General features: G+C 42.2%; 1 protein-coding gene across 1 annotated transcript; it reads right to left on the bottom strand.

Annotated features, from left to right (window-relative positions):
• Positions 1-3,133: 3,133 nt before the first annotated feature.
• hdc (histidine decarboxylase) lies at positions 3,134-13,006 on the bottom strand. The gene is made up of 12 exons (XM_030130907.1): positions 12,973-13,006; positions 11,912-12,084; positions 10,807-10,920; positions 10,585-10,707; positions 9,584-9,721; positions 9,362-9,505; positions 8,986-9,052; positions 8,741-8,903; positions 8,063-8,153; positions 7,875-7,973; positions 4,625-4,726; positions 3,134-3,905 (listed from the first exon to the last, which is right to left on the bottom strand). Exons 1-12 carry the CDS (start codon positions 13,001-13,003, stop codon positions 3,135-3,137), a joined length of 2,016 nt encoding a protein of 671 aa, XP_029986767.1. The 5' UTR covers positions 13,004-13,006; the 3' UTR covers position 3,134.
• Positions 13,007-15,452: the final 2,446 nt, after the last annotated feature.

The following is a 15,452-nucleotide window of genomic DNA, read 5'->3' as shown; positions in this document are numbered from 1 at the left end:
TCTAATTAAGTTTATAGATTATCACTGACCCAGAATAGATGTGATTACATTTGGTAAAAGTAGGTCAAAGTTAAAATTTTGTATGAATTTTCTAATCTTTTCTTTCTCCATTTACTTATAATGGGAGAAATTTCACGTTTATAAAAACATCAAACTTGGCACAGATATCGAGGTAACTGATATGACATAAGCACACACAGACATGATGACATCAGCTGGATCCATGACAAAATAACATACATTACGTGTGAGGAGCGGGGCTTGTTGTACCTGGAACCATTAGTTATTGTCTCGGTTTCATGTCATTCCATCTCTGACACTGTTCACAGCTGGTTTGGTCTCATTGCATTTCCTTCTGTTTCATCTTGTTGCGTCTGTTGGGTTTCTACTGTAGTTTATAGTGTATTCACACCTGAAAAGTCCTTTGGTCCGCTTATTTGATTCGGATCAAATGCAGACTTTATTTTTTTCATTTGGGTCGGATCGCATTCACATTGCACTTTTTGCTAGCGGACCAAAATGCGTGAACAGAAGCACGCATGTGACGAACTGCGCAGGCATTGGACAGAAAAGTCGGGGGGCGGGGTGAACCAGAGACAGCCGGTGTTGATGAAAACAGACGTGGTCCTCCTACATACAGTTATCATTTATGGAATATAAATTTTATTTTTACAGACACAAATTTACGAATATAATGTTAACACTCAACAAAAGCTCAGTCGGAGCCAGTTTCATAGTACGGGCATGTGACCAAATGTCAGTGACACATTCAGTCTCCTCTTTGCTCCACATCTGTCCACAGCTCACAGCTGCTGCTCTTAGCTCTGACCACCCGTAAACCTCGGAGACTGCCAGCGGCTACGGTGGCTCATCAAGCACAAAAAGGCTCAAGATTCCTTGGTTTGGTTCGGTTCGAGGTCGGTTATATTCACACCAGAAATGAACCGGCCCAGATTCCGTTTGGAAGAGGTAGTCTCGGTCCGCTTGTTTGGTTCGAATCAGAGTTCGCATGTTTGTATTCACTCCTAAAAAAAAAGTCCGGACTTTATGGGGAAACGAACTCTGGTCCGTTTTAAACGGACCAAACGTGGCAGGTGTGAATACACAGTAATTATCCGGTACCACACCTTCGGACAGACGGACTCTGTTCCGTTTCAGTAAAACTTAAACCTACAACACATAGACATAAATTGTCAGTGTTTAAGACCAAAATAAAAAAAGCAGCTCATTTAAATTGAAAGAGGAATTGTATTCAAGGATACTCCACATGTCCATTCCAAATCTGTAGCAGCTTTAAAACTAGTGGGTCCAGGCACAACAAGCCCCGCCCCTCGTACGGGGTGTAGCTTATTATTATTTCATGGTTTTCATTTTTTAGTATAAAATAAAGAAAATAAAAATAAATGATTCAATTAGAAAATCCAGTTTCTTTCTTGTCACATACAGATCCAGATCTAAATCTGGGGGGGCTTAATATCAAATACCACATTATCCCTGATTTTCTGATGCAACAAGATATTCTAAGCACTCCTGTGTAATTTTTTTGAAATTTTCATCCAAACCCCCCCACCCTGAAAATTACTTTTTTAACTCTGAAAATCGCAACTTTCAAAGCTTCTCCACTCTTTTGTCCAGTGCAATGTATAAATATGTTCATGATGGGCCATTTAATGATCTTGTCAGTGACATATTGTATGGTAAGAGTACTTTACACGATGAAAAGTCTAGTGTCAAGGTCATGTTGTAGGTTAAAGGTCACCAAAATGCCTAGTTTTTTCAAAAATTCATACCATTCCGACATTTTATCAAATATTTCCTCAGTTCTCTTCCCTCTGGTTTCCTGGTGGGATCCCACAAGGCCTTTGGCCCTTTAAAGACACATTACAGACTAAATATGAAAACATGGACATTACATTAGTGTGGCAGGAAACACTAGCACACATTTTGGCAGGAATCACTAACACTTCATTAATTCATTCATTTTCTGAACCCGATTTATCCTTACTAGGTCACATGGAGCCTATCCCAGCTACTTGCGGGCGAAGGCGGGGTTCACCCTGGAGATGTGACCAGTTCATCACGGGGCTGATATATAGAGACAATCACTGTCACATTCACACCTATGGGCAATTTAGATTAACCAGTTAATCTATCAGTGCATGTGCATGAGAACCCACGCAGACACAGGGAGAACACAGAAAGGTCCCACCCCCGTCAACTGGTGTTGGAATCGAACCCAGGACCTTCTTGCTGTGAGGCACCAGTGCTATCCACTGCACCACTGTGTCACCTGCAACAGAACATATACATGTAAATGGCAAAGTCATGTGAAACTACCGTTTGTTCTTTATGGAGAATACAGTGAGTAAATAGTTGTGTTTAATGTGTCTTATTGAATGGAAGTTGTTTGTGGTCAGTAGATGTGTTATGAGGAGAGAACCTGAGCCCAACATTTGGAAGAACCCACATTAACAGCTTAATTCCATGAAATATGCATTTTTGACCATTTGGGTGACCTTTGACCTATAATTTGACCTTGACACTACACCTTTTGTAGTGCAAAGCACTCTGAAGACATGACATGTCTCACAAAAAACATTTAAGGGCCCAGCATGAGCATATTGCTACATTGTACTTTATCAAAAGTGAAGACGATTTGAACGTTGCCAAAAACCCCACGTTTTCAGGGTTAAAAAAGTAATTTTCAGGGTAGGGGGGGATTTTGGGGCTTGATTTGAATTTTTTTCACATTTTTGTAATCCCAAGACATGGCAGCATTAGAAAATCTGAGCTAAAGTTGAATCTGAAAAATTTCCTGAAATAAGCCCCCCCCCTAATCTAAAGGGTCTTTATTGATCTCCACATGTTGGGTCTTTTACTGGATGTTTATCTTCTTCACTCTTTAATAAGTAATTTAAAACCACAAATAACTGTTTATTCATTCAGGACCAAAAATCACCCAACCTTTATAGAAATAATCATTTGCTGTTTATTGTGATAATTGTCAGAATCATCTTCATTATGACATGTTCAACAGTCAGCGCTGTGTGTCTTCATCAGAGTGTCGGCAGGAACCTGGTCACTGTGTGTCTTCATCAGAGTGTCGGCAGGAACCTGGTCACTGTGTGTCTTCATCAGAGTGTTGGCGTGGACCTGGTCTCCAGTGGAGCAGCAGCAACAGGAGGAGCATTGTTGACCGGAGCAGACGACAGGTAGTTGATCCTTCTGCAGCTGGACGGTAGGTGTTTCTGAGGGAGCGGGGGGGCCTTCAGAGGGCAGCACAGCTGGGGTGGACCACACTGGATCAGCTGGTTACAGAAGCTGGGCACGCTGTAGAACTTAGTCAGCTTTTTTAGGACGTGTTTACCCAGGAGGTTTGAAGGCATCTGTGGGACCTTCACCACGGGTTCTGGACCTGGACCTGGACCTGTGGTGGATGGTGCAGACACTGCAGCTGCCTCGTCTGTAGGAACACACAGCGGCCCCACGTACGAGTATGGCAGCGGGTCGCTGTTACAGCTTAGAGAGCGTGTGGGTCTCCTGGATCTGGTCCAGGCCTTGTCGATCCATAGCTCCACCTCGGCCTTGTCCAGACCGGAGGCTGTGTTCTCAGCCTGGGCGTCAGACCGGGCCCTGGTCGGGTCTGGGTTATTCTGTGGGCCTGTCAGCTGGTCTTCTCCTGGTTTGGATTGATGGACATAGGTCAGAGTGGTCATCTCAGCCAGAAGAGCAGTAGCGGTGTTTGAAATGATGGTCCAGTCTCTGAGGATGTCCTCTGCAGTGGTGAACTGAGAGGTCACCGTAAACCGGATGATCCGTTTGGAGTGGAGGTCTGCAGGGATCAGGTACATGGAGCCAGAGCGGGTCAGCCTGCGCAGCAGCTCCTGGGTCACAGCGTTCCCTGCCTGAGAGAGACAGTCAATGGATGGATTTAGATATTATTATTATTATTATTATTATTATTATTATTATTATTATTATTATTATTATTATTATTATTATATACCCACACACACCTTCCAGAGGCTCAGAAAGTGATGAATGACAGAACATTACATCAGAGGAATAACTGATAATAATTAAAACTGATTCTAATAATAACTGATTAGAATTATAACTGATTAAAATAATAACTGGCTATTGTTTACATAAAACAAATATTTGGAGGACAGTCTAAGTCGTCAGCCTGTGGTCAAATTAAAAGATATACAATTAAATCCACAAAAGTCTGTGAAAGTTCAATGACCAGGACACATGTGGACAGGGCACAGGTGGACGGGACACAGGTGGATAGGACACATGTGGAAAAGAAAACACTGGGGTCAAGCAGATAGCACACATCCTAAATACCCTGAATACACTGACCTACACAGATCTACACTGACATACATTGACCTACATTGGTAAGAACACCTGAAGTTTCTGTAGATCATCACTGACTGTTCTTACCTTCACCTACAGATCAATCAGAGTTGACTGACCTTTGAACATGGTGTGTCCTTAGGTTTGGACATTGACGATGATTAACCAGTGAAAGACAAGTTTCCTGATTTTCTTTTGTGTATTTTTTAGTTTTTGTATTTTTTTTACTTCAGCTACATGGGTAAATAGATTGGATTCGTACTTTCAGACAAAAGACGACCAGGCCGAGGTGTCTGTCAGCGGGAACCTCAAAATTAGGGTCACTCCTTATCTTGGACTCAAAGAGCTTGGCCATCTTAATGCCCTAAAAACCCAAAGAGAAACGTTGAAACCATTAAAACATTAAGGCCTGCATGAGGATAAAAAAAACCCTGATATTTCAACAATAAACTCATAGTTTGAGAAAAAGTCAGAATATTACAAGTGTAAAGTCATAATTATGAGAAAATAAACACTTTTTTCTATCATTATAAAATCTTGAATAACTTTTGCATCACCAATCTTGTGAATACACTTTTCAAAGGCAGGTCAAGTGTCCTGTCATCTTTTCGGCATTAGTGGTGAATAGGGCTGTTAGAAAATATTGGTTCTGCAATATATCGCGATATTTCATTTCAGGATCACAGGACAGGATCTTAAACTGTAATGTCTGTAAAACAGAATTTCAGTTTGAACACAGGAACATTTTGTGATATAACATTAGATCCTGTTGGGATCAAATAAAAATGTGTTTAGTATTTGTGCAGATTTCTGGTATAATTCAATTCTTCCAGGAAGTAATCATTTAAAAAAAGAAACAAAACAAAAAATTGCCTTTCTAACAGTATCATGATATATCGTGATACATCGTATCGTGATCCCAGTATTGTGATTGGTATCGTATCACCAGATTCTCACCAATACACAGCCGTAGTGGTGAATGTAATTAACCTCATCATATATATCCTTTATTTAACCAGGTAAAAAAGCCTCATTGAGTTTGCCAATTTCTTTTTCAAGAGTGACCTGTCCAAGAAAAGCAGCAGAGCACACAGTTTCTGACAAGACAGAATCAACACATAATAAAAACAACTTACAATCAGTAGTGACAAAACAATCATTTGTGCAAGTTTAAAAACAGTTACATTGACCACGTTCTCTGATTTCACGCTCCTTTAAAATAGCTTTAAATTCACCTATGTCAGGGGTGTCAAACATGTGGCCTGGGCGCCAAATGTGTCCCGCCAAAGTTACCATTCCGGCCCCTGGGATGAATTTATAAAGTGTAAAAATTCCACAGTCAAGGCTGTGGAACTTATTATAGTTGCGGTTCCACATACAGACCAATATGATCTACAGTCAAATAATAACAGCAGAATAACCGACAAAAAAGAATGAGTGCAGAGTTTCTTCTGGGTTTGATGTGAAAAAAATATTACATTATGTCTATAAATAATGACAACTTCAAATTTGTGTCTTTGTTTTAGTGCAAAAAAGAACATTAAATTATGAAAATATTTACATTTACAAACTATCCTGTAACAATGAAGTGTGAATAACCTGAACAAATATGAACAACCTGAAATGTCTAAAGAAAATTCAGCACAATTTGAACTATTTTTTGCCTGTTCCTCAGTGTTTAGTGTCTTTGTAGATCTGATCCATAATGCACATGTAGAAATGATAAGTTGAGGCAGAATATTGTTAAAATTGCACTTATTTTTCTGAAGAAATTGCATTTTTTTTCTGGTTATTCACATCTTTTTTGTTTGAATAGTTTATAAAATTAAGTATTTTCATAATTTAATGGGGGTTTTTTTTGCACTAAAACAAAGGCAAAAATTTGGTGGTGTCATTATTTATAGGTTATTCTGTTATTATTTGACTGGGTCAGCCCACTGCAGATCAAATCGGGCTGAATGTGGAACCTGAAAGAACATGAGTTTGAGAGCCCAGACCTATATTAACAAGTTCAGACAGATTTAGATTGTTTTGCAGGATGTTCCATATGAGGTGGTGGTGGGGGTGGGGGTGTGTGTGGCATATTGAACTGCAGTCTGGCTCAACTCTTTTCTGGCTCTGCGAACGCTCAACAAACTGTTGTTGGTTTTTCCGCATATAAGTCCAGAGGTAAGATGGGAGGAGCCTGAGAATACATTTGTAAATGAAAATCAACTGATCAGACCACCTGTGAACATACACAGAAGGGAATCCAGCTATAGAATACAAAGGACAACGGTGAAGGAGACTTCCACAGACTGTCATAAAATGTACGGCACAGTGGGACACAGTGTCCAGCTTTATGAAAAGATGTTCAGATGCATTCATAAAAAGGAGATCACCATAATCCATCAGAGGTACAAAAGTAGTACAATCATATTCTGTATCATCGTGTCATCGAGACGTTTGATCCAATAAAAACCAGACTTTCCTCTGAAGGTTCGGTGGTGCAGCGGCAAACACGACTGCCTCAATAAGGACATAAGAGCACATGAGTGGGAATATGAAACAGTACTCAACCTGAAAGGCTTGGAGGCTGGGGTCACATCACTAGAACTGTCCAAATTACAAACTGCTGTTTGTACCAAAGTTCTAATAGTTTTGGATTTTTCATTATAGTTTAGTTTTATTTAGTTTTGACTTTTTTTTCTGTAATTTAGTTAGTTTTAATTCATTTTTAGAGCAGGTCTGCTAGTTTTTATTAGTTTTCATTTTTTCTAAATGCTTAGTTTTAATTTAGTTTTTTTTTAATATCTTTTCTGTTCTCCGTCATATTCAAATACATCTCATCTCATAATATATCTCATACAGGACTCTGCTGCTTTCTCCCAACTTTAGTCTCCATGTTTCCAGGTAGAGTGGGGACCAGAAGATGACTGTAAACCACAAGTGACCACAAGTGATGGACCGTTAAATATCATATGGTGCCAGCAGATAAAATTGCTAGAGTGAAATAAATCCATTTTTTTATCAATCCGATATTGACAAAGACGAAAACGAAGGGAATTTTATCCATAATTTTCATACATTTTAGTTAATTTTGTAAACACACAATGCAGTTTCAGTTATGTTTTTTTTCTTTTAATTATAGTTTTTATTTATTTCATTTAAGGAAAATGTTTTTTCAGTTTTAGTTTTCGTCATTTCATTAGTTTTCATTAACAATAATAACCTTGGTTTGTACTGTACGGAATCAAAGAGTTGATTTATTAAAAGTGTTACTGTTTTAATAATAAGCTTTACTTAGAAATCACCTTTTGTACATAAAATGCAGCTCAGAGTGCCATATAGAGAAGACGATAATACTAGTGGTAAAAAAGATAAAAGATATTAAAATGACAGAGGACAAATGATCAAATGTAATAAAAATATATAGATTTAAAGGTAGAAAAGGTGGGTGTGTTTTATGACACAGAGTAAACTTGTAAGTAATAGTTTCCACATGTGAACATCCACCTAAAATAAGCCCTTACATGTCTGATGTGAGCTTGGAGGTTTTTCAGTCCGAACGAACGCATTACAAACCACAGCTTCAGGGAACGGAACCGTCGGCTCAGAGGAATCTGCCAGTGCTGAGGCAACGAGACACAGAGCACATGTACACATGAAAGGATTGACTTTGGTGATGGATAAATTCAGTGGAGACATGAGGTAATCAAACCATAAAGTCAGTGGCTGCCTGTGAGTTCTCATGTCGCAGATAAACAGGGTCAACACTGAAGGTCTGCTGGAGCTTATATTTGTCCTTCACCCTGAGAGGAAACAAACAACAACCAGCCAGAGTTAGGGTTAGGGGTTAGGGTTCGGATTAGGGGTTAGGGTTCGGATCAGGGGTTAGGGTTCGGATCAGGGGTTAGGGTGGGTTAGGGGTTAGGGGTTAGGGTTCGGATTAGGGGTTAGGGTTCGGATCAGGGGTTAGGGTTCGGATCAGGGGTTAGGGTGGGTTAGGGGTTAGGGGTTAGGGTTCGGATTAGGGGTTAGGGTTCGGATCAGGGGTTAGGGTTGGTTAGGGTTTGGATTAGGGGTTAGGGTTAGGGTTAGGGTGAGCCAAACAGCCAGAAACAGGCCTGGACTATTAGGATAAACAGTTCTTCTCAGTGGCTATGGATAATTATGTGAATAAATGTCACATGACTATGACTTCACAGACACTTGGTCTTGAGTGAACAGATGAGGAAACAGTCACATGTTTTGCTTGAAGTTATTCATAAAAGATGAAACCTGGTGAAAATAGCATAAAGACTTCAGACAGAAGTCCATCCAGAAGCTCCAAAGGGGAGCATGTCAGATGTGAGCCTGAACTCCACTGATCATTCCTGAGCCTAATGATCCAACTCACCAAAAAGCAGTGCAGTCAAAATGGACCATCATCCACTTGGACGGGTTAAAAACAAAGGAGTCTGCATATTCAATGCCATCTAGAGACCAGCGCAGCTCCGGGCAGAAATAAGCCGAACCGGCATAAGCAGCGTCCACATGGAGCCACAGAGCCTCCTCTGAACCTGGAACACAAGGCTCTGTAAGTCACAGAACAGAACCAACACACATGTGACACTGAGGAGGAAAGACCATGACGACACCCACACACTGATCCAAGCTCGGAGAGTCTGTCGAAGGCACAAACCCCTGTGGTCCCCAGAGTGGCACAAACCTGCACACAAACCACAGAAAAACACAGATGAGGTTAGTTTAGACGCAACAAAGACTACCAACCATCTGAAAGGTCCTGGTTTACTACATGAACCGGTCATAAAATGTAATGTGTGTGTGAAGTACAAACGCATTAATACAACACAATCAACCTGTTCCAATGGGTGTGGGTTAGGGTTAGGGCTATCCCTAACCCTGTGATCATGTGGATTTGACTGTCTATTTCATCAGCATGCTGTATAATCTAGTGTCTTTCCTAAGCAGACCCCCCCTCCATGACCCCCCGACCCACCCCTCAGTTTGGTCCTACCATGAACGGGACCAGGCCCCTCCTCCGGTCTTCACCTATGGCCTGTTTCAGAGTGTCTCCTGTCAGAGAAAGATGCTCGTCTGTGGGTAGAAATCGGATTTTGACCAGAGTGATCAGCCCCGCCTTCTCCACTGATGAGTGAGCCTGCAAATACAGCCACAGCACAGCGCTCAGTCATGTGTCCATGTGGGTTACAGCCGGTACAGGAGGATGAGGACGGACCTGGTCTGAGGTGTAGGCCACCAGACGGGAGTTGAGGATGGACTCATCCACATCCTGGTCTAATTCAGAGCGAAGCTGCAGGATTTTGTCTTTCCTGGCTGCGAGCAGAGCCACCAGTGTGCTCTCACTGACTGTACTCTGACAAGGAACACACAGACACAACAGGTAACAGGGCCTTTAGGACACAGCCAATCACAAACCACCAAACCCAAATGGATCCAAATCAGCAGATATTGTGGCTGTTAAATACGATCTGATTTCAGTACAGAAACTATAAAGTGACCTCTATACTTTTCACAAAATTTAACACCATATCATGAATTGCGTACAGATAACACGCCACTTTTAATCGGCCTGTTATCTGTACGCATTATAAGCTTTCTGCGTATATGTTCAAGCTGTGTAAAATAACACACGATTAGGGGTTAGGGGTAGGTTTAGGGGTAGGGGTAGGGTTAGCAGTTAGCGGCTAGCACAATTAGCAGTTAGGGTTAGGTTTAGGATTAGGGTTAGGCTTAGGTAACACACGCACATACATACATAGATCAGAAACTAACAAAAAAGTTTGTTTTAGTGTTTCAACCATTCACCCACTTTCCGGCCAATCCCGGCCCAGCTACCATTGGACGAGGGCGGGGTCTCCCCAATCCATGGTAGGGATGACATAAACAGATGAACTGTTCACCCTCACATCCACACCATCAGTGGAGACTTAGACTAATGAACTGATGAAGGTGAGGACGCCTACATGTACAAACACTATTTAAATATATACTCCAAAATGAAAAGGACAAACTCAATAAACAACAGATGAATATACAGTAGAATCTTATTGGTCTACAGTGAGATAAAATCTGTCAAATATTAGAAGACAAACAGAAGACACCTGACACCTGTCCAGTTGAACACCAGTATGAACCTCATGTTCCTGATGTGGATCAGGTCATCAGGGTCTTGTGTGCTCAGACCTACCGTGGTGGTGGTGCAGCTCCAGTACTAACCTGTAGGATGCCTCCCCCTCTGCTGTCAGGGTGGTGGTGGAGGAAGAAGGAGGGCAGGCCCAGGGCTTTGCACAGCCAGTCCATCACATTCAGTTCCAGCTCCGTACACGCAGGACTGGACGCCTGAGAGAGAAGGGGGGGTCCGACAGACAGCAGGCAATTAGGACACAGCACTGGGGTGTGTGTATGTATGTGTATCTGTGTTCGTGTGTGTCCTCTCACCCAGGTAAATCCCACACAGTTCAGAGCGTCAGCTAACATGTCTCCTAACATGGACGGCCATGAGGTCAGACTGGGGTAGTAGGCGTGCATGTGGGGGCTCTGCCAGTGGACCATCTGGACATGGACATGGATGTGGACATAGACATAGGCTCTAGGCTGGAACTGCACACACTCAGTCTGTTTACATCACCATACAAATCTGATAACTGGACTAATCCCATAATGACCAGAAGCAGATGTGATGCGTTTAATGTCACTTCAGAAATGCCATAATCTTAAACCCTGGTTCACATGTTTACGTCCAGTACGAACATACTTTATGATGTCAGACCTACACTTCCTGTCATTTTCAGAACTTGTGTCTGTAGTCTGTTTATAATGTGTCTGTAGTCTGTGGACCTGTATATGAACCCAGATGTGACAGAACCTTTGGACAGAACCTGTGGACAGAACCTGTGGACAGACCCTTTGGACAGATGGTTCTTCTTTGGTTCTTCTAATGCCGCGTTTCCACTACGTGGTATCGGCTCTGCTCGACTCGACTTGACTTGGCCTTTTTGCGTTTCCATTATGAAAAAGGGCCTGGAATCTGGTACCCGGTACTAGTTTTTTGGTATCATCTCCACTGAGGTTCCAGGACTGGGGACCAGATACTAAAAGGTGATGTGTAAACACTGCAGACCACTGATTGGTCAGAGTCATCTCTGTGACCCACCATTTTACAAAAAACAGATGCAGAAATTTACAGTAACTATGTCGGTAGGTTAATCCACATGATGACAGTCTGTAAAACTACACCATGGTTGGTCCAGGAGGTTCAGACGTAAAAATTCAGCATGAACTTGACGAGAGAACACGAAACGAGCAAGTTTATCAGCAACTCTGAGTAGACGACACGTAAGTAACGTGCTGCATCACTATGACGACCAGGTACTGTAAAGTCTGTAGTATCCTGTAATGGAAACGGTCTACAGGAATAGGACCTGGTACCAGAGTCAAGTCGAGCCGAGCCGAGTCAAGCCAGTTCCACAAAGTGGAAACGCGGCATTTGGTTCTTCTTTGGTTCTTGTGTGGTTCTTGTGTGGTTCTAGTGTGTCCCACTCACCCCAGGCATGATGACCTTCTCCACGTCGTCCCAGATGTGGTCCCAGTCCTCTGGTTCTGCTGGGGCACAGTCTGGGATCAGATCCTTCATGTAGCCCGGTTTGACGTCTGGGATCACCCTCCGATCACGGACCGAGCCCAGGTACTGAGTGATGTAGTCCACCAGCTGTTTACCTGCACACAACACACACACAAGTCAGACACACACACACAGCTCAGACACACACACACACACACATACATGCACACAAGTCAGACACACAACAACATATACACACACAGCTCAGACACACACAGATACAACAACACATACACACACACACACACACACACACAACACACGCTCACATACACACACAGCTCAGACACACAACAACTCAGACACACACACACACAACTCAGACACACACACACACGCTCACACACACACACAGACACACACACCCTCACACACACACACGCACACACAGCTCAGACACACACACACACATACACACACACAGCTGAGACACATACACACACATACACACATACACACACATACACACACACACAAACAGCTCAGACACACACACACACACACACACACACACACACATACACACGTACACACACACACACGCACACACACACACACACACACACACACATACACAGCTCCGACACATACACACACATACACACACCCTCACACACACACCCTCACACACCACACACACACACGCACACACCCCACACACACACACACACACACACACACACACACACACCCATACACACGCACACACATACACACGCACACACACCTTCACACACACACACACACATACCCACACACACGCACACACACACACACACACACACGCACACACACCCTCACACACACACATACACGCACACACACACGCACACACACACCCTCACACACACACATACACACACACCTATACACACACACACACCTATACACACACCCATACACACACACACACGCACACACACACACACATACATGCACAGCTCCAACACACACACACACACACACACACACACACACACTACCTCTGCGGTTGTACTCCTCTGCCTGCATCATTCTGACTCTGCTGTGAACAGAAGCAGGTCCTCTAACTGCATTAACTGGTGTTTGTGTTCAAAGGCAGGAACCACAGCACTATAAAGAGAACCATGGGGAGGACACGCCCACCAGAACATGCCCACCAGGACACGCCCACTGTCACTGAGGAACCAAAGACATCAACTTCATCCTGTGTTGAACCAGGTCTGGAACAGTCCACATAAACCAGGTCTGGAACAGTCAACATGGACCAGGTCTGGAACAGTCCAGGTCCAGTCCAGGTCCAGTCCAGGTCCAGTCCAGAACAGGTCCAGGTAAATTCCACTTTTTATTATCATGAATGTGTGGTTTTAAAGTTGAATTCCCATAATGAACAGTGGAATTCAACACTAAGCCTGTAATGGTCCACATACCGAACCGACCCGTTTCAGTTCACACCTGTTGGGTTCGGTCCACAGCTGTAACCCAAATGGCACAGTATGACGAGAAAAAGAAAAAGGAACTAAAGACATCATTCGATGCGGAACTTTAAATCTGCACAAGTTCCACACGGACATATTGAAGGAGCGCACAATGACCTGAAATATGAAATAACAGCTGACATAAGGTAAAAAAAAAAAACAAAAACAAAAAAAAACAAATCTGATGTTAACCTGGAAGGAACAGACTGCAGACCCTCCACCAACAGTCCAGTCCAGTTTGGATCAATTCAGTTTAAGGGGAAAGAAAACCGCCTATGAACAGTAGTTCTGAACACTAACACTTCTACCTGTTCTCTCTCTCTCTCTCTCTCTCTCTCTCTCACACTCGCTGTATAACAGAGGAATAGAACCTGGCAGTTGGACGTTGAAAGTATGTAAAGTTTCACTTTCATCTCATGCCAGCCTTAGTTATGGACCACACCCCCAGGTATATTAATGTGCCCTCCCTCACTCCAGCCAAAATAAAAAAAAAAAAGCCCCCTCTTTGTTTTTGACAAATCGCACCCTACACGCACACACACACACACACACACACACACACACACACACACACACACACACACACACACACACACACACACACACACACACACACACAGTGTCCTAAAGTGGTTCATTTTGTTGTCAGTGTTTCTCTTCAGTTTGTTTAAACAGAATACCAGTTTACCCTCTGGTTAATGTGGAATTTTTGTCCTTTTTCTGCAGAATGTGAACTGACAGAACTGGGATTAGATTTGTGTTGTTTGTTCAAAACTACCTTTCAGGGAAAATACATTTAGTAAAATACATTTAGTAATATTTTATTTATTTTATTTTCTGTTTGATTTATAGCAGCAGAATTATATTATTCCTGTTTTTCTATATTCTATTGTCTCCAAAAATTGGGGGAAAAATGTTCAAATATTTGTAATAAATGCATTAAAGACATTTTGAGGGGTTTTCTTTCTTCCTGTACTGAACCGAAAAAAAAAAAACCGAACCGTTGCTTTGAAAACTGAAAACGTACCGAACCGAAAATTTTGTGTACCGTTACAGGCCTAATACAGAGGCAATTTTTCATAGACTGCAAGGGAAGCTCAGCTTCCCCTAAAATTACTCAAATTAAACGGTCAAATATGTACGGTTGTGTTGACATTTCATTGACTACAAATCTGTTAGAACACGTTCATCTCACAGACGAGTTCGTTCAGAATCTGCTTTATCACAAATCAACAGACTCGATGTTGTTCACTTCTCATACATTCCCGTGTCGCTGTTTTCTCATTCGATCTCTGCTCAGTGCATTTGTCCGTAGACGCTCAGCGTCCATGCACTTCAATGGGACTGAGTGGAACTGTTTTTTTCATTGCCTCAAAACTGGACGGTAATTGGATAAATGCCACGATGTTGTCCCACCCCCGGATGCTTGGCGTGTCTGGGGGTGAATGGAGCTGTGGGCGGAGCTCGGCTGGGCTGGACGCCAGAATCCCATGTGCTGATTGGAGGATCAGTTGAAAGGCTGAATCCCATTTGATTGACAGCTATTTTGAGATCTACTCCCTCACTTGACAAAGTTCAGTTTAATACCGTTGCACATTCTGCTGTGAAATTGAGAGAGAAACCACTACAAAATGACTTGTTCATTTCTCGCACTGTAAATAAAACCCACTCATTGTACTTCCTTGTTTCAATTTAACATAATTTCAACGTTTTCTTGTTTAGTTGGCACAATAAGGTCACTGACCATTCTCTTAAAAAGGAACGGAGGGCCGAATTTATGTTTAAATAACTTGACTTTTTTTTTTTTTTTAATGTAAGCTGACAATGAGCTTCCCTTCTCTGAAAGACGAGCAGCCACCACTATATATATATATATATATATATATATATATATATATATATATATATATATATATATATATATATATATATATATATATATATACACACACACAGGGTGGGGAAGCAAAATTTACACTGAACATTTAGTTGTTTTTTCTCAGCAG

The sequence above is a fragment of the Sphaeramia orbicularis genome, chromosome 3 (assembly GCF_902148855.1).
Source record: "Sphaeramia orbicularis chromosome 3, fSphaOr1.1, whole genome shotgun sequence".
Classification (NCBI taxonomy): domain Eukaryota; kingdom Metazoa; phylum Chordata; class Actinopteri; order Kurtiformes; family Apogonidae; genus Sphaeramia; species Sphaeramia orbicularis.
The sequence above is the reverse complement of the archived record's forward strand: the minus strand, read 5'-3'. Positions and strand labels throughout refer to the sequence as shown.

What these genes read in the sequence shown, in the direction of transcription:
- hdc (XM_030130907.1), bottom strand. Translation starts at nt 13,003, where the DNA reads ATGATGCAGGCAGAGGAGTACAACCGCAGAG. An exon ending in GGGGCCTGGTCCCGTTCATG is followed by an intron (nt 9,053 to 9,361) that starts GTAGGACCAAAC and finishes GTTTGTGTGCAG; the next exon opens with GTTTGTGCCACTCTGGGGAC. An exon ending in CTCCGAGCTTGGATCAGTGT is followed by an intron (nt 8,904 to 8,985) that starts GTGGGTGTCGTC and finishes CTTGTGTTCCAG; the next exon opens with GTTCAGAGGAGGCTCTGTGG.